This window comes from Somniosus microcephalus, unplaced genomic scaffold (assembly GCF_052327205.1).
Source record: "Somniosus microcephalus isolate GS21.2 unplaced genomic scaffold, FLI_Smic_1.0 unresolved_chr7, whole genome shotgun sequence".
Taxonomy (NCBI): Eukaryota; Metazoa; Chordata; class Chondrichthyes; order Squaliformes; family Somniosidae; genus Somniosus; species Somniosus microcephalus.
The window spans coordinates 25,156,269-25,182,606 of record NW_028225185.1 but is presented as its reverse complement, the minus strand read 5'-3'; the positions used below and the strand labels follow the sequence as shown (position 1 = coordinate 25,182,606).

The 26,338-nt window shown below is 55.2% G+C and overlaps 2 protein-coding genes across 4 annotated transcripts in view; both read left to right on the top strand.

Moving 5' to 3' along the window:
* LOC147086635 (forkhead box protein P2-like) overlaps positions 1-26,338 on the top strand; it is a 427,219-nt gene that overhangs the window by 100,211 nt on the left and 300,670 nt on the right. The gene's annotated exons all lie outside the window — the stretch shown is intronic.
* LOC147086637 (rho guanine nucleotide exchange factor 3-like) overlaps positions 1-26,338 on the top strand; it is a 57,673-nt gene that overhangs the window by 3,610 nt on the left and 27,725 nt on the right. Inside the window, exons 2-5 of one of the 2 annotated variants that reach the window (XM_085978774.1) lie at positions 1,114-1,165; positions 2,136-2,201; positions 19,583-19,645; positions 23,108-23,269. In XM_085978774.1, the coding sequence (XP_085834900.1) occupies positions 1,114-1,165; positions 2,136-2,201; positions 19,583-19,645; positions 23,108-23,269 (343 nt within the window). Of the gene's footprint in view, positions 1-1,113; positions 1,166-2,135; positions 2,220-19,582; positions 19,646-23,107; positions 23,270-26,338 lie in introns of both variants that reach the window. The other variant, XM_085978773.1, reaches the window with a different exon arrangement.

The following is a 26,338-nucleotide window of genomic DNA, read 5'->3' as shown; positions in this document are numbered from 1 at the left end:
TGAATGGGAAGGGGTTGAGTCCATTGTGATTGTGTACAATGGGAGTGAATGGGAAGGGGTTTGGGTCCATTGAGATTGTGTACAGTGGGAGTGAATGGGAAGGGGTTTGGGTCCATTGGGATTGTGTACAATGGGAGTGAATGGGAAGGGGTTGAGTCCATTGTGATTGTGTACAATGGGAGTGAATGGGAAGGGGTTTGGGTCCATTGAGATTGTGTACAATGGGAGTGAATGGGAAGGGGTTGGGTCCACTGGGATTGTGTACAATGGGAGTGAATGGGAAGGGGTTGGGTCCACTGGGAGTACAGGCTGTGGGTTGGTGATGAATGAACCTTAAATTACAATCACACGTTAAACTTTCTGACCTAGAAATTCGGTGGCACCCTGTTTGGGGCGCCAGTCTCACCTGGGCGCCGGAAGTACCGCCCCGGAAGGAGCCGCGAGCGCCAGCCGGAAATTCAGTTTGAGCGCCCCAAACGGAAGCAGGGCGCTGCTCGAGGTGCGCTGCGTCCCTCTTGGGGCGCTGCAACTGAAAATCGCAGCTCAACGTGCCGCAACGCCACACGCTGTGGCACGGCGCAATGCGGAACTGCAGGCCTTCCTCCCCTTCTTAAAGGGGAGGGGCCTGCTGCAGCGCGATCTGAGATCGCGAATGCCGGCAAAAGAGCCCGGAACCGAGGAGAAGTGCCGGCTCTTGGGAGACAGCCGGCACAACGCGGGAGGGCTCAGGAGGCCGGGGACGGCTGCGCGAAGAGGTGCTGGCAGGCGGCCCGCAAAAAAAATGGCCGCCCCGCACCTCCGCACCTCTACCGCCGCAGGTAGGCCCCCCTGAACCGGTCGCAAATTGCGACCATCGTTACAGCGGGGGGCGCTACCAAATTTCGCGATCAGGGCGGTAGTGGGGCGCTGCACACACCGATGACGTCATCGGTGGCGGCGCAGTGCTCCAGGCTAACGCCACCATTAGCGCCCTGCTAAATTTCGTGGGAGGCGTGGCCAGTGACGCTAAACCCACTAAGTGCCCTCTTTGGGCGCTAACTGGTGGAGCAGCCCACCGAATTTCTAGGCCTCTGTGTCCAGTTATTGAATCCGTTTCCATGTTTCTGTTTCCAGTTTTGTTCCACGGGAAAGATCCTACACGTCAGGGTCACTGTCCGATGTGGGGGTGAGTAACTTGTTTGCTTAATGATACTGTAACACGGGATGAGTTCGGCATCAAACATTTAAACTCTCATTCCAGATAGCATTTTATCTCGGGATCGGACAGGGTACTGAGAGAGTGTTAAACCCGTAGTGTGACAGTGTGGGATATAACAGATGGAGCTGTATAATGAGAGTATAATTCTTTGACAGCATCTCCCAAACCCACGACCTCTACCACCTAGAACCAGCACGGTGGCATAGTGGTTAGCACTGTTGCCTCACAGCGCCAGGGACCCGGGTTCAAATCCGGCCTCGGGTGACTGTCTGTGTGGAGTTTGCACATTCTCCCCGTGTTTGCGTGGGTTTTCTTCGGGTGCTCCGGTTTCCTCCCACAGTCCAAAGATGTGCGGGTTAGGTTGATTGGCCATGATAAAAATTGGCCCTTAGTGTTAGGGGGGATTAAATATGTGGGGTTACGGGGATAGGGCTTGGGTGGGATGGCTGTCGGTGTAGGGACCGGGTGCTAAGGTTTGGATGATCAGCCATGATCTCGTTGAATGGCGGAGCAGGCTCGAAGGGCCAAATGGCCTACTCCTGCTCCTATCTTCTATGTTTCTATGTAGAAGGACAAGGGCAGCAGGCGCATGGGAACACCACCACCTCTAAGTTCCCCTCCAAGTCTCTCACCATCCTGACTTGGAAATATATCGGCCGTTCCTTCATCGTCGCTGGGTCAAAATCCTGGAACTCCCTCCCTAACAGCGCTGTGGGAGCACCTTCACCACACGGGACTGCAGCGGTTCAAGAAGGCGGCTCACCACCACCTTCTCAAGGGCAATTAGGGATGGGCAATAAATGCTGGCCTTGCCAGCGACGCCTACATCCCAGGAATGAAAATAAAGTCGGGTATAACGGACGGAGCTGTATAACGAGAGTGGTGTATAACAGACGGAGCTGTATAACACTCTTCGATGTGCTGTGTTATTTTTCAGAAAAAGCGTAAACAGGAGACTGCAATCGAAGAGATTTGCAACGAGCTGAATCTGGAGGAGGAGAAGGTAGAGCTGATCTTAAGGGTAAATGAACAATAGGGCACTGGGTCTGGGTCCTGTGTATTCAGTCTGTGTACAGGTATTATATACTGGGTTTGTATATGGGACTGTGTACCATGTACAGATATATACTGTCTATATATGGGACTGGGTCCTGTGTACAGTGTATTGGGATGGTGTACAGTGTGTTGGGTCTATGTACAGTGTATTGGGACTGTGTACAGTGTATTGGGTCTGTGTGCAGTGTATTGGGACTGTGTACAGTGTATTGGGTCTGTGTATAGTGTGTTGGGTCTATGTACAGTGTATTGGGACTGTGTACAGTGTGTTGGGTCTACGTACAGTGTATTGGGACTGTGTACAGTGTGTTGAGTCTATGTACAGTGTATTGGGTCTATGTACAGGGTATTGGGACTGTGTACAGTGTATTGGGTCTGTGTATAGTGTATTGGGACTGTGTACAGTGTATCGGGACTGTGTACAGTGTGTTGGGTCTATGTACAGTGTATTGGGACTGTGTACAGTGTATTGGGTTTGTGTACAGTGTATTGGGTCTGTGTATAGTGTATTGGGACTGTGTAGTATATTAGGTCTGTGTACAGTGTATTGGGTCTGTGTACAGTATATTGGGACTGTGTACGGTGTATTGGGTCTGTGTACAGTGTATTGGGACTGTGTACAGTGTATTGGGACTGTGTACAGTGTATTGGGTCTGTGTACAGTGTATTGGGTCTGTATACAGTGTATTGGGTTTGTGTACAGTGTATTGGGACTGTGTACAGTGTATTGGGTCTGTGTACAGTGTATTGGGACTGTGTACAGTGTATTAGGACTGTGTACAGTGTATTGGGACTGTGTACAGACTATTGGGACTGTGTACAGTGTATTGGGTCTGTGTACAGTGTATTGGGACTGTGTACTGGGACTGTGTACAGTGTATTGGGTTTGTGTACAGTGTATTGGGGCTGTGTACAGTGTATTGGGACTGTGTACAGTGTATTGGGTCTGTGTACAGTGTATTGGGACTCTGTACAGTGTATTAGGACTGGTTACAGTGTATTGGGACTGTGTACAGTGTATTGGGTCTGTGTATAGTGTATTGGGACTGTGTACAGTGTATTGGGTTTGTGTACAGTGTATTGGGACTGTGTACAGTGTATTGGGACTGTGTACAGTGCATTGGGTCTGTGTACAGTGTATTGGGACTGTGTACAGTGTATTGGGACTGTGTACAGTGTATTGGGTCTGTGTACAGTGTATTGGGACTGTGTACAGTGTATTGGGACTGTGTACAGTGTATTGGGTCTGTATACAGTGTAATGGGTCTGTGTACAGTGTATTGGGACTGTGTACAGTGTATTGGGACTGTGTACAGTGTATTGGGACCGTGTACAGTGCATTGGGTCTGTGTATTGGGTGCTGTGTGTGGTCAGTGAGTGAGGACAGGATCACGCTGGGCAGTGATGCATCCCATAGTAGAATATGCTGCTGACACTCACCATTTGGGTTCAGTCTGGAGGGCGGCTGGTGACAATTGACCCCAGTGAAAGAAGAAGGAAGACTCGGAGGGTTGCTGAACGTGAAAGGAGCCAAACCAGGGCCTGATGCCTTGATCCCTCTCGTTTATCGGACTCTCAGAGTGTGGGGTTCACTGTCACAATCACAGGATCACAGTCACATCGTCACAATCACAGTGTCACAGTCACATCGTCACAATCACAGGATCACAGTCACATCGTCACAATCACAGTGTCACAGTCACATCGTCACAGTCACAGCATCACAATCACAGCATTAGAGTCACATCGTCAGTCACAGTGTCACAATCACAGCGTCACAGTCACAGCATCATAGTCACAGCGTCACAATCACAGTGTCACAGTCACAGCATCACAATCACAGCATCACAGTCACATCATCACAGTCACATCGTCACAATCACAGGGTCACAGTCACATCGTCACAGTCACAGCATCACAATCACAGCATCACAGTCACATCGTCAGTCACAGTGTCACAATCACAGCATCACAGTCACAGCATCACAGTCACAGCGTCACAATCACAGTGTCACAGTCACAGCATCACAGTCACAGCGTCACAATCACAGTGTCACAGTCACAGCGTCACAGTCACAGCGTCACAGTCACATCGTCACAGTCACATCGTCACAGTCACAGCATCACAATCACAGTGTCACAGTCACAGCATCACAGTCACAGCATCACAATCACAGTGTCATAGTCACAGCATCACAATCACAGCATCACAGTCACAGCGTCACAATCACAGTGTCACAGTCACATCATCACAGTCACAGCGTCACAATCACAGTGTCACAGTCACATCATCACAGTCACAGCGTCACAGTCACAGCATCACAATCACAGTGTCACAGTCACATCGTCACAGTCACAGCGTCACAGTCACAGCATCACAATCACAGCATCTCAGTCACAGTGTCACAATCACAGCATCACAGTCACAGCATCACAGTCACAGCATCACAATCACAGTGTCACAGTCACAGCATCACAATCACAGCATCACAGTCACATCGTCACAGTCACAGCGTCACAATCACAGTGTCACAGTCACAGCATCACAGTCACAGCATCACAGTCACATCGTCACAGTCACATCATCACAGTCACAGCGTCACAATCACAGTGTCACAGTCACAGCGTCACAGTCACAGCGTCACAGTCACAGCGTCACAGTCACAGCATTACAATCACAGTGTCATAGTCACAGCATCACAATCACAGCATCACAGTCACAGCGTCACAATCACAGTGTCACAGTCACATCATCACAGTCACAGCGTCACAATCACAGTGTCACAGTCACAGCGTCACAGTCACAGCGTCACTCACAGCATCACAATCACAGCATCACAGTCACCATCACAATCACAGCGCCACAGTCCCAGCATCACAATCGCAGCATCACAGTCACATCATCACAGTCACAGCGTCACAGTCACAGCATCACAGTCACAGCGTCACAGTCACCATCACAATCACAGCGTCACAATCACAGCATCACAGTCACAGCATCACAGGCACAGCGTCACAGTCACATCATCACAGTCACAGCGTCACAGTCACCATCACAATCACAGCGTCAAAGTCCCAGCGTCATAATCGCAGCATCACAGTCACATCATCACAGTCACAGCGTCACAATCACAGCATCACAATCACAGCATCACAGTCATCGTCACAATCACAGCGTCACAGTCCCAGCGCACAATCGCAGCGTCACAATCACATCATCACAGTCACAGTGTCACAGTCACCATCACAATCACAGGGTCACAATCACAGCATCACAGTTACAGCATCACAGTCACCGTCACAGTCACTGTGTCACAGTCACAGCGTCACAGTCACAGCGTTGCAGCTTATATCATCATTGTCACCATCACAGCATCACAGTCACAGTGTCACAGTCACCCCATCACTGTCACAGTGTCACAGTCACAGCATCACAGTCACCGTCACAGTCACAGCGTCCAGTCACAGTGTCACAGTCACAGTCACAGCGTCACAGTCACAGCGTTGCAGCTTACATCGTCATTGTCACCGTCACAGCATCACAGTCACAGTGTCACAGTCACAGCGTCACTGTCACAGCGTCACTGTCACAGCATCACAGTCACAGTCACAGCATCACAATCACAGCATCACAATCACAGCATCACAGTCACCGTCACAATCACAGCATCACAGTCCCAGCGTCACAATCGCAGCATCACAGTCACATCATCACAGTCACAGTGTCACAGTCACCGTCACAGTCACAGCGTCACAGTCACAGTGTCACAGTCACAGTCACAGCATCACAGTCACAGCGTTGCAGCTTACATCGTCATTGTCACTGTCACAGCATCACAGTCACAGTGTCACAGTCACAGCATCACTGTCACAGCATCACTGTCACAGTGTCACAGTCACAGCATCACAGTCACCGTCACAGTCACAGCGTCACAGTCACAGTCACAGCATCACAGTCACAGCGTTGCAGCTTACATCGTCATTGTCACCGTCACAGCGTCACAGTTACAGTGTCACAGTCACAGCATCACTGTCACAGTGTCACAGTCACAGTGTCACAGTCACAGCGTCACTGTCACAGTGTCACAGTCACAGCGTCACAGTCACAGCATCACAGTCACAGCATCACAATCACAGTGTCATAGTCACAGCATCACAATCACAGCATCACAGTCACAGCGTCACAATCACAGTGTCACAGTCACATCATCACAGTCACAGCGTCACAATCACAGTGTCACAGACACATCATCACAGTCACAGCGTCACAGTCACAGCGTCACTCACAGCATCACAATCACAGCATCACAGTCACCATCACAATCACAGCGCCACAGTCCCAGCATCACAATCGCAGCATCACAGTCACATCATCACAGTCACAGCGTCACAGTCACAGCATCACAGTCACAGCGTCACAGTCACCATCACAATCACAGCGTCAAAGTCCCAGCGTCATAATCGCAGCATCACAGTCACATCATCACAGTCACAGCGTCACAATCACAGCATCACAATCACAGCATCACAGTCACCGTCACAATCACAGCGTCACAGTCCCAGCGCACAATCGCAGCGTCACAATCACATCATCACAGTCACAGTGTCACAGTCACCATCACAATCACAGGGTCACAATCACAGCATCACAGTTACAGCATCACAGTCACCGTCACAGTCACAGCATCACAGTCACTGTGTCACAGTCACAGTCACAGCGTCACAGTCACAGCGTTGCAGCTTATATCATCATTGTCACCGTCACAGCATCACAGTCACAGTGTCACAGTCACCCCATCACTGTCACAGTGTCACAGCATCACAGTCACCGTCACAGTCACAGCGTCCAGTCACAGTGTCACAGTCACAGTCACAGCGTTGCAGCTTACATCGTCATTGTCACCATCACAGCGTCACAGTCACAGTGTCACAGTCACAGCGTCACTGTCACAGCGTCACTGTCACAGCATCACAGTCACAGTCACAGCATCACAATCACAGCATCACAATCACAGCATCACAGTCACCGTCACAATCACAGCATCACAGTCCCAGCGTCACAATCGCAGCATCACAGTCACATCATCACAGTCACAGTGTCACAGTCACCGTCACAGTCACAGCGTCACAGTCACAGTGTCACAGTGTCACAGTCACAGCATCACAGTCACAGCGTTGCAGCTTACATCGTCATTGTCACTGTCACAGCATCACAGTCACAGTGTCACAGTCACAGCATCACTGTCACAGCATCACTGTCACAGTGTCACAGTCACAGCATCACAGTCACCGTCACAGTCACAGCGTCACAGTCACAGCGTCACAGTCACAGTCACAGCATCACAGTCACAGCGTTGCAGCTTACATCGTCATTGTCACCGTCACAGCGTCACAGTTACAGTGTCACAGTCACAGCGTCACTGTCACAGTGTCACAGTCACAGTGTCACAGTCACAGCGTCACTGTCAGTGTCACAGTCACAGCGTCACAGTCACAGCGTCACTGTCACAGCGTCACAGTCACAGCGTCACAGTCACAGCGTCACTGTCACAGTGTCACAGTCACAGTGTCACAGTCACAGTGTCACAGTCACAGCGTCACTGTCACAGTGTCACAGTCACAGCGTCACAGTCACAGCGTCACAGTCACAGTGTCACAGTCACAGCATCACAGTCACAGCGTCACTGTCACAGTGTCACACTCACAGCGTCACTGTCACAGTGTCACAGTCACAGCGTCACTGTCACGGTCACAGCATCACTGTCACCATCACAGCAAGCGGCCACAAGAACAGAGGCAGCTCAATCTGCAGTTCAAAGGGTGCGATGGGTGTGGAACAGCTCTGACCACATTCAGCAGCTCACAGACTTACCTCTTCACTGTTTTATTCTCTGCACCTTCAATGGGCACCTGAGCAGTGGAGGAGGGGAGTCTGGGAAACATGGAGTCAATGGGGACAGAAAAGAGGGGTGGGAAAGAGGGGTGAGAAAGAGGGAGAGGGAAAGGGGGAGAGAAAGAGAGGGAGGGAAAGAGGGGGAGAGAAAGAGGGGGAGAGAAAGAGAGGGAGGGAAAGAAAGGGAGGGAAAGAGGGGAGGGAAAGAGAGGGAGGGAAAGAAAGAGAGTGAAATAGGGGAAGAGAAAGAAAAGGAGGGAACGAGGGGAGGGAAAGAGGGGAAGAGAAAGAGGGGAAGAGAAAGAGGGAGGGAAAGAAAGACTGATTGATGTTTATGCAGAATGCTTTCACACCTCACAATGCCCCCAAAGCATTTCCCATTCAATGAAGAGCTTGCACAAAACAAGGAGATGAATGTGCAGTTAATGATTGTCTGGAGGGGGCATGGAATCAGTGCAGGGTGGGGTCATGGAATGGGAAGGTGTTTGGGTCGATTGGGATTGTGTACAGTGGGAGTGAATGGGAAGGGGTTTGTGTCCATTGGGATTGTGTACAATGGGAGTGAATGGGAAGGGGTTTGGGTCCATTGGGATTGTGTACAATGGGAGTGAATGGGAAGGGGTTTGGGTCCATTGGGATTGTGTACAGTGGGAGTGAATGGGAAGGGGTTTGTGTCCATTGGGATTGTGAACAATGGGAGTGAATGGGAAGGGGTTTGGGTCCATTGTGATTGTGTACAGTGGGAGTGAATGGGAAGGGGTTTGTGTCCATTGGGATTGTGTACAATGGGAGTGAATGGGAAGGTGTTTGGGTCCATTGGGATTGTGTCCACTGGGAGTGAATGGGAAGGGGTTGGGTCCATTGGGATTGTGTACAGTGGGAGTGAATGGGAAGGGGTTTGTGTCCATTGGGATTGTGAACAATGGGAGTGAATGGGAAGGGGTTTGGGTCCATTGGGATTGTGTACAATGGGAGTGAATGGGAAGGTGTTTGGGTCCATTGGGATTGTGTACAGTGGGAGTGAATGGGAAGGGGTTTGTGTCCATTGGGATTGTGTACAATGGGAGTGAATGGGAAGGGGTTTGGGTCCATTGGGATTGTGTACAATGGGAGTGAATGGGAAGGGGTTTGTGTCCATTGGGATTGTGTACAATGGGAGTGAATGGGAAGGGGTTTGGGTCCATTGGGATTGTGTACAATGGGAGTGAATGGGAAGGGGTTTGGGTCCATTGGGATTGTGTACAGTGGGAGTGAATGGGAAGGGGTTTGTGTCCATTGGGATTGTGAACAATGGGAGTGAATGGGAAGGGGTTTGGGTCCATTGTGATTGTGTACAGTGGGAGTGAATGGGAAGGGGTTTGTGTCCATTGGGATTGTGTACAATGGGAGTGAATGGGAAGGTGTTTGGGTCCATTGGGATTGTGTACAGTGGGAGTGAATGGGAAGGGGTTTGTGTCCATTGGGATTGTGTACAATGGGAGTGAATGGGAAGGGGTTTGGGTCCATTGGGATTGTGTACAATGGGAGTGAATGGGAAGGGGTTTGGGTCCATTGGGATTGTGTACAGTGGGAGTGAATGGGAAGGGGTTTGTGTCCATTGGGATTGTGCACAATGGGAGTGAATGGGAAGGGGTTTGGGTCCATTGTGATTGTGTACAGTGGGAGTGAATGGGAAGGGGTTGGGTCCATTGGGATTGTGTACAATGGGAGTGAATGGGAAGGGGTTTGTGTCCATTGGGATTGTGTACAATGGGAGTGAATGGGAAGGTGTTTGGGTCCATTGGGACTGTGTACAGTGGGAGTGAATGGGAAGGGGTTTGGTCCCATTGGGATTGTGTACAGTGGGAGTGAATGGGAAGGGGTTTGGGTCCATTGGGATTGTGCACAGTGGGAGTGAATGAGAAGGGGTTTGGTTCCATTGGGATTCTGGACAATGGGAGTGAATTGGAAGGGGTTTGTGTCCATTGGGATTGCGTACAGTGGGAGAGAATTGGAAGGTGTTTGGTTCCATTGGGATTGTGTACAGGGGGGGTGAATTGGGAGGGGTTTGGTCCCATTGGGATTCTGGACAATGGGAGTGAATGGGAAGGGGTTTGGGTCCATTGGGATTGTGTCCGCTGCGAGTGAATGGGAAGGGGTTGGGTCCATTGGGATTGTGTACAGTGGGAGTGAATGGGAAGGGGTTTGGGTCCATTGGGATTGTGAACAATGGGAGTGAATGGGAAGGGATTTGGGTCCATTGTGATTGTGTACAGTGGGAGTGAATGGGAAGGGGTTGGTTCCATTGGGATTATGTACAGTGGGAGTGAATGGGAAGGGGTTGGGTCCATTGGGATTGTGTACAGTGGGAGTGAATGGGAAGGGGTTTGTGTCCATTGGGATTGTGTACAGTGGGAGTGAATGGGAAGGGGTTTGGTCCATTGGGATTGTGTACAGTGGGAGTGAATGGGAAGGGGTTGGGTCCATTGGGATTGTGTACAGTCGGAGTGAATGGGAAGCGGTTGGGTCCATTGGGATTGTGTACAGTGGGAGTGAATGGGAAGGGGTTTGGGTCCATTGGGATGGTGTCCACTGGGAGTGAATGGGAAGGGGTTTGGGTCCATTGGGATTGTGTCCATTGGGAGTGAATGGGAAGGGGTTGGGTCCATTGGGATTGTGTACAGTGGGAGTGAATGGGAAGGGGTTGGGTCCATTGGGATTGTGTACAGTGGGAGTGAATGGGAAGGGGTTTGGGTCCATTGGGATTGTGTACAGTGGGAGTGAATGCGAAGGGGTTTGTGTCCATTGGGATTGTGTACAGTGGGAGTGAATAGGAAGGGGTTTGGGTCCATTGGGATTCTGGACAATGGGAGTGAATGGGAAGGGGTTTGTGTCCATTGGGATCGTGTACAATGTGAGTGAATGGGAAGGGGTTTGGGTCCATTGGGATCGTGTACAGTGGGAGTGAATGGGAAGGGGTTTGGGTCCATTGGGATTGTGTCCACTGGGAGTGAATGGGAAGGGGTTTGGGTCCATTGGGATTGTGTCCACTGGGAGTGAATGGGAAGGGGTTGGGTCCATTGGGAATGTGTACAGTGGGAATGAATAGGAAGGGGTTTGTGTCCATTGGGATTGTGAACAATGGGAGTGAATGGGAAGGGATTTGGGTCCATTGTGATTGCGTACAGTGGGAGTGAATGGAAAGGGGTTTGGGTCCATTGGGATTGTGTACAGTGGGAGTGAATGGGAAGGGATTGGGTCCATTGGGATTGTGTACAGTGGGAGTGAATGGGAAGGGGTTGGGTCCATTGGGATTGTGTACAGCGGGAGTGAATGGGAAGGGGTTTGGGTCCATTGGGATTCTGGACAATGGGAGTGAATGGGAAGGGGTTGGGTCCATTGGGATTGTGTACAGTGGGAGTGAATGGGAAGGGGTTTGTGTCCATTGGGATTGTGAACAATGGGAGTGAATGGGAAGGGACTTGGGTCCATTGGGATTGTGTACAGTGGGAGTGAATGGGAAGGGGTTTGGGTACATTGGGATTGTGTAAAGTGGGAGTGAATGGGAAGGGGTTTGGGTCCATTGGGATTGTGTACAGTGGGAGTGAATGGGAAGGGGTTTGTGTCCATTGGGATTGTGTACAGTGGGAGTGAATGGGAAGGGATTGGGTCACATTGGGATTGTGTACAGTGGGAGTGAATGGGAAGGTGTTTGGGTCCATTGGGATTGTGTACAGTGGGAGTGAATTGGGAGGGGTTTGGTCCCATTGGGATTCTGGACAATGGGAGTGAATGGGAAGGGGTTTGGGTCCATTGGGATTGTGTCCACTGGGAGTGAATGGGAAGGGGTTGGGTCCATTGTGATTGTGTACAGTGGGAGTGAATGGGAAGGGGTTGGGTCCATTGGGATTATGTACATTGGGAGTGAATGGGAAGGGGTTGGGTCCATTGGGATTGTGTACAGTGGGAGTGAATGGGAAGGGGTTTGTGTCCATTGGGATTGTGTATAGTGGGAGTGAATGGGAAGGGGTTTGGTCCATTGGGATTGTGTACAGTGGGAGTGAATGGGAAGGGTTTGGGTCCATTGGGATTGTGTACAGTGGGAGTGAATGGGAACGGGTTTGGGTCCATTGGGATTGTGTACAGTGGGAGTGAATGGGAAGGGGTTTGGGTCCATTGGGATTCTGGACAATGGGAGTGAAAGGGAAGGGGTTTGGGTCCATTGGGATTGTGTACAGTGGGAGTGAATGGGAAGGGGTTAGGTCCATTGGGATTGTGTACAGTGGGAGTGAATGGGAAGGGGTTTGGGTCCATTGGGATTGTGTACAGTGGGAGTGAATGGGAAGGGGGTTGTGTCCATTGGGATTGTGTACAGTGGGAGTGAATAGGAAGGGGTTTGGGTCCATTGGGATTCTGGACAATGGGAGTGAATGGGAAGGGGTTTGTGTCCATTGGGATCGTGTACAGTGTGAGTGAATGGGAAAGGGTTTGGGTCCATTGGGATTGTGTACAGTGGGAGTGAATGGGAAGGGTTTGGGTCCATTGGGATTGTGTCCACAGGGCGTGAATGGGAAGGGGTTTGGGTCCATTGGGATTGTGTCCACTGGGAGTGAATGGGAAGGGGTTGGGTCCATTGGGATTGTGTACAGTGGGAATGAATAGGAAGGGGTTTGTGTCCATTGGGATTGTGAACAATGGGAGTGAATGGGAAGGGATTTGGGTCCATTGTGATTGTGTACAGTGGGAGTGAATGGGAAGGGGTTGGGTCACATTGGAATTGGGTCCAGTGGGAGTGAATGGGAAGGGGTTGGGTCCATTGGGATTGTGTACAGTGGGAGTGAATGGGAAGGGGTTTGTGTCCATTGGGATTGTGAACAATGGGAGTGAATGGGAAGGGATTTGGGTCCATTGGGATTGTGTACAGTGGGAGTGAATGGGAAGGGGTTTGGGTCCATTGGGATTGTGTACAGTGAGAGTGAATGGGAAGGGGTTTGGTCCATTGGGACTGTATGCAGTGGGAGTGAATGGGAAGGGGTTGGGTCCATTGGGATTGTGTACAGTGGGAGTGAATGGGAAGGGGTTTGATCACATTGGGAATTTGTACAGTGGGAGTTAATGGGAAGGGGTTTGGGTCCATTGGGATGGTGTACAGCGGGAGTGAATGGGAAGGGGTTTGGGTCCATTGGGATTGTGGACAGTGGGAGTGAAAGGGAAGGGGTTTGGGTCCATTGGGATTGTGTACAATGGGAGTGAAAGGGAAGGGGTTTGTGTCCATTGGGATTGTGTAGAGTGGGAGTGAATGGGAAGGGATTTGTCCCATTGGGATTGTGTACAGTGGGAGTGAATGGGAAGGGGTTGGGTCCATTGGGATTGTGTACAATGGGAGTGAATAGGAAGGGGTTTGGTCCCATTGGGATTCTGTACAGTGGGAGTGAATGGGAAGGGGTTGGCTCCATTGGGATTGTGTACAGGGGGAGTGAATGGGAATGAGTTGGGTCCATTGGGATTGTGTACAATGGGAGTGAATGGGATGTGGTTTGGTCCATCGGGATTGTGTACAGTGGGAGTGAATGGGAAGGGGTTTGGGTCCATTGGGATTGTGTACAGTGGGAGTGAATGGGAAGGGGTTGGGTCACATTGGGATTGTGTACAATGGGAGTGAATGGGAAGGGGTTGGGTCCATTGGGATTGTGTACAGTGGGAGTGAATGGGAAGGGGTTTGGGTCCATTGGGATTGTGTACAGTGGGAGTGAATGGGAAGGGGTTGGGTCCATTGGGATTGTGTACAGTGGGAGTGAATGGGAAGGGGTTTGGGTCCATTGGGATTGTGTACAGTGGGAGTGAATGGGAAGGGGTTGGGTCAATTGGGATTGTGTACAGTGGGAGTGAATGGGAAGGGGTTTGGGTCCATTGGGTTGTGTGCAGTGGGAGTGAGTGGGAAGGGGTTGGGTCGATTGGGATTGTGTACAGTGGGAGTGAATGAGAAGGGGTTTGGTTCCATTGGGATTCTGGACAATGGGAGTGAATTGGAAGGGGTTTGTGTCCATTGGGATTGCGTACAGTGGGAGAGAATTGGAAGGTGTTTGGTTCCATTGGGATTGTGTACAGGGGGGGTGAATTGGGAGGGGTTTGGTCCCATTGGGATTCTGGACAATGGGAGTGAATGGGAAGGGGTTTGGGTCCATTGGGATTGTGTCCGCTGCGAGTGAATGGGAAGGGGTTGGGTCCATTGGGATTGTGTACAGTGGGAGTGAATGGGAAGGGGTTTGGGTCCATTGGGATTGTGAACAATGGGAGTGAATGGGAAGGGATTTGGGTCCATTGTGATTGTGTACAGTGGGAGTGAATGGGAAGGGGTTGGTTCCATTGGGATTATGTACAGTGGGAGTGAATGGGAAGGGGTTGGGTCCATTGGGATTGTGTACAGTGGGAGTGAATCGGAAGGGGTTTGTGTCCATTGGGATTGTGTACAGTGGGAGTGAATGGGAAGGGGTTTGGTCCATTGGGATTGTGTACAGTGGGAGTGAATGGGAAGGGGTTGGGTCCATTGGGATTGTGTACAGTCGGAGTGAATGGGAAGCGGTTGGGTCCATTGGGATTGTGTACAGTGGGAGTGAATGGGAAGGGGTTTGGGTCCATTGGGATGGTGTCCACTGGGAGTGAATGGGAAGGGGTTTGGGTCCATTGGGATTGTGTCCACTGGGAGTGAATGGGAAGGGGTTGGGTCCATTGGGATTGTGTACAGTGGGAGTGAATGGGAAGGGGTTGGGTCCATTGGGATTGTGTACAGTGGGAGTGAATGGGAAGGGGTTTGGGTCCATTGGGATTGTGTACAGTGGGAGTGAATGCGAAGGGGTTTGTGTCCATTGGGATTGTGTACAGTGGGAGTGAATAGGAAGGGGTTTGGGTCCATTGGGATTCTGGACAATGGGAGTGAATGGGAAGGGGTTTGTGTCCATTGGGATCGTGTACAATGTGAGTGAATGGGAAGGGGTTTGGGTCCATTGGGATCGTGTACAGTGGGAGTGAATGGGAAGGGGTTTGGGTCCATTGGGATTGTGTCCACTGGGAGTGAATGGGAAGGGGTTTGGGTCCATTGGGATTGTGTCCACTGGGAGTGAATGGGAAGGGGTTGGGTCCATTGGGAATGTGTACAGTGGGAATGAATAGGAAGGGGTTTGTGTCCATTGGGATTGTGAACAATGGGAGTGAATGGGAAGGGATTTGGGTCCATTGTGATTGCGTACAGTGGGAGTGAATGGAAAGGGGTTTGGGTCCATTGGGATTGTGTACAGTGGGAGTGAATGGGAAGGGATTGGGTCCATTGGGATTGTGTACAGTGGGAGTGAATGGGAAGGGGTTGGGTCCATTGGGATTGTGTACAGCGGGAGTGAATGGGAAGGGGTTTGGGTCCATTGGGATTCTGGACAATGGGAGTGAATGGGAAGGGGTTGGGTCCATTGGGATTGTGTACAGTGGGAGTGAATGGGAAGGGGTTTGTGTCCATTGGGATTGTGAACAATGGGAGTGAATGGGAAGGGACTTGGGTCCATTGGGATTGTGTACAGTGGGAGTGAATGGGAAGGGGTTTGGGTACATTGGGATTGTGTAAAGTGGGAGTGAATGGGAAGGGGTTTGGGTCCATTGGGATTGTGTACAGTGGGAGTGAATGGGAAGGGGTTTGTGTCCATTGGGATTGTGTACAGTGGGAGTGAATGGGAAGGGATTGGGTCACATTGGGATTGTGTACAGTGGGAGTGAATGGGAAGGTGTTTGGGTCCATTGGGATTGTGTACAGTGGGAGTGAATTGGGAGGGGTTTGGTCCCATTGGGATTCTGGACAATGGGAGTGAATGGGAAGGGGTTTGGGTCCATTGGGATTGTGTCCACTGGGAGTGAATGGGAAGGGGTTGGGTCCATTGTGATTGTGTACAGTGGGAGTGAATGGGAAGGGGTTGGGTCCATTGGGATTATGTACATTGGGAGTGAATGGGAAGGGGTTGGTTCCATTGGGATTGTGTACAGTGGGAGTGAATGGGAAGGGGTTTGTGTCCATTGGGATTGTGTATAGTGGGAGTGAATGGGAAGGGGTTTGGTCCATTGGGATTGTGTACAGTGGGAGTGAATGGGAAGGGTTTGGGTCCATTGGGATTGTGTACAGTGGGAGTGAATGGGAACGGGTTTGGGTCCATTGGGATTGTGTACAGTGGGAGTGAATGGGAAGGGGTTTGGGTCCATTGGGATTCTGGACAATGGGAGTGAAAGGGAAGGGGTTTGGGTCCATTGGGATTGTGTACAGTGGGAGTGAATGGGAAGGGGTTAGGTCCATTGGGATTGTGTACAGTGGGAGTGAATGGGAAGGGGTTTGGGTCCATTGGGATTGTGTACAGTGGGAGTGAATGGGAAGGGGGTTGTGTCCATTGGGATTGTGTACAGTGGGAGTGAATAGGAAGGGGTTTGGGTCCATTGGGATTCTGGACAATGGGAGTGAATGGGAAGGGGTTTGTGTCCATTGGGATCGTGTACAGTGTGAGTGAATGGGAAAGGGTTTGGGTCCATTGGGATTGTGTACAGTGGGAGTGAATGGGAAGGGTTTGGGTCCATTGGGATTGTGTCCACAGGGCGTGAATGGGAAGGGGTTTGGGTCCATTGGGATTGTGTCCACTGGGAGTGAATGGGAAGGGGTTGGGTCCATTGGGATTGTGTACAGTGGGAATGAATAGGAAGGGGTTTGTGTCCATTGGGATTGTGAACAATGGGAGTGAATGGGAAGGGATTTGGGTCCATTGTGATTGTGTACAGTGGGAGTGAATGGGAAGGGGTTGGGTCACATTGGAATTGGGTCCAGTGGGAGTGAATGGGAAGGGGTTGGGTCCATTGGGATTGTGTACAGTGGGAGTGAATGGGAAGGGGTTTGTGTCCATTGGGATTGTGAACAATGGGAGTGAATGGGAAGGGATTTGGGTCCATTGGGATTGTGTACAGTGGGAGTGAATGGGAAGGGGTTTGGGTCCATTGGGATTGTGTACAGTGAGAGTGAATGGGAAGGGGTTTGGTCCATTGGGACTGTATGCAGTGGGAGTGAATGGGAAGGGGTTGGGTCCATTGGGATTGTGTACAGTGGGAGTGAATGGGAAGGGGTTTGATCACATTGGGAATGTGTACAGTGGGAGTTAATGGGAAGGGGTTTGGGTCCATTGGGATGGTGTACAGCGGGAGTGAATGGGAAGGGGTTTGGGTCCATTGGGATTGTGGACAGTGGGAGTGAAAGGGAAGGGGTTTGGGTCCATTGGGATTGTGTACAATGGGAGTGAAAGGGAAGGGGTTTGTGTCCATTGGGATTGTGTAGAGTGGGAGTGAATGGGAAGGGATTTGTCCCATTGGGATTGTGTACAGTGGGAGTGAATGGGAAGGGGTTGGGTCCATTGGGATTGTGTACAATGGGAGTGAATAGGAAGGGGTTTGGTCCCATTGGGATTCTGTACAGTGGGAGTGAATGGGAAGGGGTTGGGTCCATTGGGATTGTGTACAGGGGGAGTGAATGGGAATGAGTTGGGTCCATTGGGATTGTGTACAATGGGAGTGAATGGGATGTGGTTTGGTCCATCGGGATTGTGTACAGTGGGAGTGAATGGGAAGGGGTTTGGGTCCATTGGGATTGTGTACAGTGGGAGTGAATGGGAAGGGGTTGGGTCACATTGGGATTGTGTACAATGGGAGTGAATGGGAAGGGGTTGGGTCCATTGGGATTGTGTACAGTGGGAGTGAATGGGAAGGGGTTTGGGTCCATTGGGATTGTGTACAGTGGGAGTGAATGGGAAGGGGTTGGGTCCATTGGGATTGTGTACAGTGGGAGTGAATGGGAAGGGGTTTGGGTCCATTGGGATTGTGTACAGTGGGAGTGAATGGGAAGGGGTTGGGTCAATTGGGATTGTGTACAGTGGGAGTGAATGGGAAGGGGTTTGGGTCCATTGGGTTGTGTGCAGTGGGAGTGAGTGGGAAGGGGTTGGGTCGATTGGGATTGTGTACAGTGGGAGTGAATGGGAAGGGGTTTGGGTCGCTTGGGATTGTGTACAGTGGGAGTGAATGGTAAGGGGTTGGGTCGATTGGGATTGTGTACAGTGGGAGTGAATGGGAAGGTGTTTGGGTCCATTGGGATTGTGTACAGTGGGAGTGAATGGGAAGGGGTTGGGTCCATTGGGATTGTGTACAGTGGGAGTGAATGGGAAGGGGTTTGGGTCCATTGGGATTGTGTACAGTGGGAGTGAATGGGAAGGGGTTGGGTCAATTGGGATTGTGTGCAGTGGGAGTGAATGGGAAGGGGTTTGGGTCCATTGGGTTGTGTACAGTGGGAGTGAGTGGGAAGGGGTTGGATCGATTGGGATTGTGTACAGTGGGAGTGAATGGGAAGGGGTTTGGGTCGCTTGGGATTGTGTACAGTGGGAGTGAATGGGAAGGGGTTGGTTCGATTGGGATTGTGTACAGTGGGAGTGCATGGGAAGGGGTTTGTGTCCATTGGGATTGTGTACAGTGGGAGTGACTGGAGCTTCTTAAAGTGATGCAGTTGACAGTTCACTTTGTTTTACATGAACCTATTGTGGCAGGAAGAGGTTTGAGCTGCTGGGCTGTTGACGCCAGCCTTGCTCTCTCGCTGAAGGTGCTGTGGCTGCTGATTCCTCCCATATTTGGCAAAGTTTCAGCTCGGGTCAGGAGGAAGTGTAAACCTGCCGCCCACTCAGTGTCACTGAAACCTTAAAGGGACAGGCACCAGCTCCTCTCCGGAATCGATGGGGCCGTGCGGACTGAATCAATGCAGTGGGGAGAGGGGGGTGTTGGTCGAGTGACTCCGGGTGGGGGTAAGCAGGGGTTCCAGCGGAGACACACTGTCTGGGAGCGGCGTCAATGGGGGAGGCCATTGATGATCAGGAGGGGCAGTAGCGAATGCTGTTAGGCTTTACTGAGCTCCTACTGACAGATGGATGTGCTGTGGCTGTGAGGCCTTTGGGCGTGTGTGCCTGTCTATCTCCGGACATGCTCAGCACCGACGACTGAAGACAAGAGGTGCAACTTCCTGTCAGCGAGCGAGCAGCAGCTCATTCTGAGTTGCAACGGCTGGAGGTCTCTGCTCGTCCGCCTGGGCTGGGGTCCCTGCTCGTCCACCTGGGCTGGTGGTCTCTGCTCATCCGCCTGGGCTGGTGGTCTCTGCTCGTCCGCCTGGGCTGGTGGTCTCTGCTCCGCCGCCAGGGCTGGTGGTCTCTGCTCGTTCGCCTGGGCTGGTGGTCTCTGCTCGTCCGCCTGGGCTGGTGGTCTCTGCTCCGCCGTCAGGGCTGGTGGTCTCTGCTCGTTCGCCTGGGCTGGGGTCTCTGCTCGTCCGCCTGGGCTGTGTGAGTGGGGAGGGGGTAACTCTGCCCTGCCCCGTGTACTGTCACCCAGTTTCGTCGATTCTCTTTTCCCAGGCGCCCAGTAACAAGCGGGTGAAACCGGTCTCCAGACTGAAGCGCTTCAGCCAATCATTCCAGGTACGAATCATGAGCCAATCAGGGGCGGGATGATTTGGGGGCTGTGGGTGGGGGCTGTGGGTGGGGGCTGTGGGTGGGGGCTGTGGGTGGGGGCTGTGGGTGGGGGCTGTGGGTGAGGGCTGTGGGTGGGGCTGTGGGTGGGGGCTGTGGGTGGGGGCGAGAGTGGGGGTGGAATCCTTGGCTTTATTAATAGAGGCATAGAGTACAAAAGCAAGGATGTTACGCTAAACCTTTATAAAACACTGGTTAGGCCTCAGCTGGAGTATTGTTTCCAATTCTGGGCACCGCACTTTAGGAAGGATGTCAAGACCTTGGAGAGGGTGCAGAGGAGATTGACCAGAATGGTGCCGGGGATGAGGGACTTCAGTGACGTGGAGAGACTGGAGAAGCTGGGGTTGTTCTCGTTAGAGCAGAGAAGGTTAAGGGGAGATTGACCAGAATGGTACCAGGGATGAGGGACTTCAGTGATGTGGAGAGACTGGAGAAGCTGGGGTTGTTCTCCTTAGAGCAGAGAAGGTTAAGGGGAGATTGACCAGAATGGTACTGGGGATGAGGGACTTCAGTGATGTGGAGAGACTGGAGAAGTTGGGATTGTTCTCCTTAGAGCAGAGAAGGTTAAGGGGAGATTGACCAGAATGGTACCAGGGATGAGGGACTTCAGTGATGTGGAGAGACTGGAGAAGCTGGGGTTGTTCTCCTTAGAGCAGAGAAGGTTAAGGGGAGATTGACCAGAATGGTACCAGGGATGAGGGTCTTCAGTGATGTGGAGAGACTGGAGAAGCTGGGATTGTTCTCCTTAGAGCAGAGAAGGTTAAGGGGAGATTGACCAGAATGGTACCAGGGATGAGGGACTTCAGTGATGTGGAGAGACTGGAGAAGCTGGGGTTGTTCTCCTTAGAGCAGAGAAGGTTAAGGGGAGATTGACCAGAATGGTTCCAGGGATGAGGGACTTCAGTGATGTGGAGAGACTGGAGAAGCTGGGGTTGTTCTCCTTAGAGCAGAGAAGGCTAAGGGGAGATTGACCAGAATGGTACCAGGGATGAGGGACTTCAGTGATGTGGAGAGACTGGAGAAGCTGGGGTTGTTCTCCTTAGAGCAGAGAAGGTTAAGGGGAGATTGACCAGAGTGGTACCAGGGATGAGGGACTTCAGTGACACGGAGAGATTGGAGAAGCTGGGGTTGTTCTCCTTGGAGCAGAGAAGGTTAAGGGGAGATTTAATCGAGGTGTTCAAAATCATGAGGGGTTTTGATGGAGTAAATGAGGAGAAACTGTTTCCAGTGGCAGGAGGGTCGGTAACCAAAGGACACAGATTGAAGATAATCGGTAAAAGAACCAGAGGGAGATGAGGAGCGAGTTGTTGTGATCTGGAACGCGCTGCCTGAAAGGGCGGTGGGAGCAGATTCAATAGTAACTTTCAAAAGGGGAATTGGAGAAATACTTGAAGGGGAGAAATGTGCCGGGCTGTGGGGAAAGAGCAGGGGGGAGTGGGACTAATTGGAGAGCTCGTTCAAAGAGCCGGCATAGGCACGATGGGCCGAACGGCCTCGTTCTCTGTGCTGTGCGATTTGATTTTATGATTTGAAGAGCGCTGCCTGGTGTGGGACTGAGGCACTTCGGGAGGCTGAATCCCCCAAGACTGTCTCTCCCGGCTCTAAATCCACAACTGTAAGCCCCATTCCTCTAACTCCCGGCAGCCCCCGCCACTCCCAACTGCTCCTCTTCCCTCCTGGAGCGCAAGAGGCAGCGGGGCGGTAGGTCATGGGGCGAGGAGGTCAGAGGGCGAGGAGATCAGAGGGCGAGGAGGTCAGAGGGTGAAGAGGTCAGAGGGTCAAGAGGTCAGAGGGTGAGGTTAGAGGGCGAGGAGGTCAGAGGGTGAGGTCAGAGGGCGAGGAGGTCAGAGGGTGAGGGGGTCAGAGGGCGAGGTGGTCAGAGGGTGAGGGGGTCAGAGGGTGAGGAGGTCAGAGGGTGAGGAGGTCAGAGGGTGAGGGGGTCAGAGGGTGAGGAGGTCAGAGGGTGAGGAGGTCAGAGGGTGAGGAGGTCAGAGGGTGAGGGGTCAGAGGGTGAGGAGGTCAGAGGGTGAGGAGGTCAGAGGGTGAGGAGGTCAGAGGGTGAGGGGTCAGAGGGTGAGGGGTCAGAGGGTGAGGAGGTCAGAGGGTGAGGAGGTCAGAGGGTGAGGAGGTCAGAGGGTGAGGGGTCAGAGGGTGAGGGGTCAGAGGGTGAGGAGGTCAGAGGGTGAGGAGGTCAGAGGGTGAGGAGGTCAGGGAGCGGTATGCGTGCAGTGCTGTCGCGTTGAAAGGCTCCTCCTTCCCGCCCTTAAAATGGAAGGGTCATCACTGCAGGCTCTGCCAGGGGAAAACTTACCTGATCCCCGACGGCAGCCACGATCCGGCCCGATCAGCTCGATGCACTGCAGCAGAGTGCCGGGCTGATCGAGCTCTGGGGGAGAAAGCAAAAAAATTACAGCGAACGAGCATTTCAGTACTTTTTTTTTCCCTACCTCGGCCGCCTCGCCGCGAAGCGCCCGGCCCCCTGATCAACGCCCCCCTGCAGCTGTCGGTGTTTTTGCCCAGCGATGCTGCAGGGGGCGGGCCTGAAGTTCGGGTCCGGGGCGATGCGCACGGCGATGGCATCACGATCTCCGAGTGAAGGAAATCGGTGCGCAACGCCAAACCGCGCCGCAAACCTCCCGCCGAATTTAGCGGGAGGCGATATTCTCGCCGCGCCTGGGCGGTGAGTGGTTAGCGCCCCCCCCTCGAGGTGCTAACCTGCTGAATTTCTAGCCCTATACATTTCAATGAGATCACTTCTTTCTTCTAAACTCTAGGGAATATAGGCCTAGTCTACTCAATCTGTCCTCATAGGACAATCCCCCCATCCCAGGAACCAGTTTGGTGAACCTTCGCTGCACTCCCTCTATGGCAAGTATATCCTTCCTTAGGTAAGACCAGAACTGTGCACAGTACTCCAGGCGTGGCCTCACCAATGCCCTGTAGAATTGTAGCAAGACGTCTTTACTCTTATACACTAATCCCTTTCTAACAAAAGCTAACATACCATTTGCTTTCCGAATCGCTTGCTGTACCTGCACGTTAACTTTCTGTGATTCGTGTACAAGGACACCCAGCTCCCTCTGAATGCATTTCCCAGTCTCTCTCCATTCAAAAAATATTCTGCTTTTTTGCTTTTCAAAGCGGATAACTTCACACTTGCCCACACTGTATCCCATTTGCCATGTTCTTGCCCACTCGGTCAACCTGTCTCGATCTCTCTGCAGCCTCCTAGCGTCCTCCTCACAGCTTACCTTCCCACCTAACTTTGTATCAGCAAACTTGGATACGTTCCACTCGGTCCCTTCATCCTAGACATTGATAGAAATTGTGAATTACCCTGGGGTGACGGCACTGCCCAGACGCCTCGCTCTCACTGACCCCAGCAACTCCTCCTTCTGTTTGTTTATTCAGCGGCTGAGCTTCCGCACGGACACGCGCCCAGCCTACTTCCCTTCGCGGCCCTGGAGCAAGAGTTCGGCGGGATCCTCAAAATCCCGCAACAGCAAACTGTGGAGTGAGACGTTTGACAGCGTCGGCGAGGAGCTGTCATCGAAAGAAATCAAACGGCAGGAGGTAGGAAACGGCCATCGGGCGGAGAGAGGGCGGGGGACGGAGCGGGGAGAGAGGGCGGGGGACGGAGCGGGGAGAGAGGGCAGGGGGACGGAGCGGGGAGAGAGGGAAGGGGGACGGAGCGGGGAGAGAGGGCGGGGGATGGAGCGGTGAGAGAGGGCAGGGGGATGGAGCGGGGAGAGGGGGCGGGGGACGGAGCGGGGAGAGAGGGCGGGGGACGGAGCGGGGAGAGAGGGCGGGGGACGGAGCGGGGAGAGAGGGCGGGGGACGGAGCGGGGAGAGAGGGCGGGGGACGGAGCGGGGAGAGAGGGCGGGGGACGGAGCGGGGAGAGAGGGCGGGGGACGGAGCGGGGAGAGAGGGCGGGGGACGGAGCGGGGAGAGAGGGCGGGGGACGGAGCGGGGAGAGAGGGCGGGGGACGGAGCGGGGAGAGAGGGCGGGGGACGGAGCGGGGAGAGAGGGCGGGGGACGGAGCGGGGAGAGAGGGCGGGGGACGGAGCGGGGAGAGAGGGCGGGGGACGGAGCGGGGAGAGAGGGCGGGGGACGGAGCGGGGAGAGAGGGCGGGGGACGGAGCGGTGAGAGAGGGCGGGGGACGGAGCGGGGAGAGGGGGCGGGGGACGGAGCGGGGAGAGAGGGCGGGGGGACGGAGCGGGGAGAGAGGGCAGGGGGACGGAGCGGGGAGAGAGGGCGGGGGACGGAGCGGGGAGAGAGGGCGGGGGACGGAGCGGGAGAGAGGGCGGGGGACGGAGCGGGGAGAGAGGGCGGGGGACGGAGCGGGGAGAGGGGGCGGGGGACGGAGCGGGGAGAGAGGGCGGGGGGACGGAGCGGGGAGAGAGGGCGGGGGACGGAGCGGGGAGAGAGGGCAGGGGGACGGAGCGGGGAGAGGGGGCGGGGGACGGAGCGGGGAGAGAGGGCGGGGGGACGGAGCGGGGAGAGAGGGCGGGGGACGGAGCGGTGAGAGAGGGCGGGGGACGGAGCGGGGAGAGAGGGCGGGGAACGGAGCGGGGAGAGAGGGCGGGGGACGGAGCGGGGAGAGGGGTCGGGGGACGGAGCGGGGAGAGAGGGCGGGGGGACGGAGCGGGGAGAGAGGGCGGGGGACGGAGCGGGGAGAGAGGGCGGGGACGGAGCGGGGAGAGAGGGCGGGGGGACGGAGCGGGGAGAGGGGGCGGGGGACGGAGCGGGGAGAGAGGGCGGGGGGACGGAGCGGGGAGAGAGGGCGGGGGACGGAGCGGTGAGAGAGGGCGGGGGACGGAGCGGGGAGAGAGGGCGGGGGACGGAGCGGGGAGAGAGGGCGGGGGACGGAGCGGGGAGAGAGGGCGGGGGACGGAGCGGGGAGAGAGGGCGGGGGACGGAGCGGGGAGAGGGGGCGGGGGACGGAGCGGGGAGAGAGGGCGGGGGACGGAGCGGGGAGAGGGGGCGGGGGACGGAGCGGGGAGAGAGGGCGGGGGACGGAGCGGGGAGAGAGGGCGGGGGACGGAGCGGGGAGAGAGGGCGGGGGACGGAGCGGGGAGAGAGGGCGGGGGACGGAGCGGGGAGAGGGGGCGGGGGACAGAGCGGGGAGAGAGGGCGGGGGACGGAGCGGGGAGAGGGGGCGGGGGACAGAGCGGGGAGAGAGGGCGGGGGACGGAGCGGGGAGAGAGGGCGGGGGACGGAGCGGTGAGAGAGGGCGGGGGACGGAGCGGGGAGAGGGCGGGGGACGGAGCGGGGAGAGAGGGCGGGGGACGGAGCGGGAGAGAGGGCGGGGGACGGAGCGGGGAGAGAGGGCGGGGGACGGAGCGGTGAGAGAGGGCAGGGGGACGGAGCGGGGAGAGAGGGCGGGGGACGGAGCGGGGAGAGAGGGCGGGGGACGGAGCGGGGAGAGAGGGCGGGGGACGGAGCGGGGAGAGAGGGCGGGGGACGGAGCGGGGAGAGAGGGCGGGGGACGGAGCGGGGAGAGGGGGCGGGGGACGGAGCGGGGAGAGAGGGCGGGGGACGGAGCGGGGAGAGAGGGCGGGGGACGGAGCGGGGAGAGAGGGCGGGGGACGGAGCGGGGAGAGAGGGCGGGGGACGGAGCGGGGAGAGAGAGGGCGGGGGACGGAGCGGGGACAGAGGGCGGGGGACGGAGCGGGGAGAGAGGGCGGGGGACGGAGCGGGGACAGAGGGCGGGGGACGGAGCGGGGAGAGAGGGCGGGGGACGGAGCGGGGAGAGAGGGCGGGGGACGGAGCGGGGACAGAGGGCGGGGGACGGAGCGGGGAGAGAGGGCGGGGGACGGAGCGGGGAGAGAGGGCGGGGGGACGGAGCGGGGAGAGAGGGCGGGGGACGGAGCGGGGAGAGAGGGCGGGGGACGGAGCGGTGAGAGAGGGCGGGGGACGGAGCGGGGAGAGAGGGCGGGGGACGGAGCGGGGACAGAGGGCGGGGGACGGAGCGGGGAGAGAGGGCCGGGGACGGAGCGGGGAGAGAGGGCGGGGGACGGAGCGGGGAGAGAGGGCGGGGGACGGAGCGGGGAGAGAGGGCGGGGGACGGAGCGGTGAGAGAGGGCAGGGGGACGGAGCGGGGAGAGAGGGCGGGGGACGGAGCGGGGAGAGAGGGCGGGGGACGGAGCGGGGAGAGAGGGCGGGGGACGGAGCGGGGAGAGAGGGCGGGGGACGGAGCGGGGAGAGAGGGCAGGGGGACGGAGCGGGGAGAGAGGGCGGGGGACGGAGCGGGGAGAGAGGGGCGGGGGACGGAGCGGGGAGAGAGGGCGGGGGACGGAGCGGGGAGAGAGGGCGGGGGACGGAGCGGGGAGAGGGGGCGGGGGACGGAGCGGTGAGAGAGGGCAGGGGGACGGAGCGGGGAGAGAGGGCGGGGGACGGAGCGGGGAGAGAGGGCGGGGACGGAGCGGGGAGAGAGGGCGGGGGACGGAGCGGGGAGAGAGGGCGGGGACGGAGCGGGGAGAGAGGGCGGGGGACGGAGCGGGAGAGAGGGCGGGGGACGGAGCGGGGAGAGAGGGCGGGGAGGGAGCGGGGAGAGAGGGCACGGGACGGAGCGGGGAGAGAGGGCGGGGGACGGAGCGGGGAGAGAGGGCGGGGGACGGAGCGGGGAGAGAGGGGCGG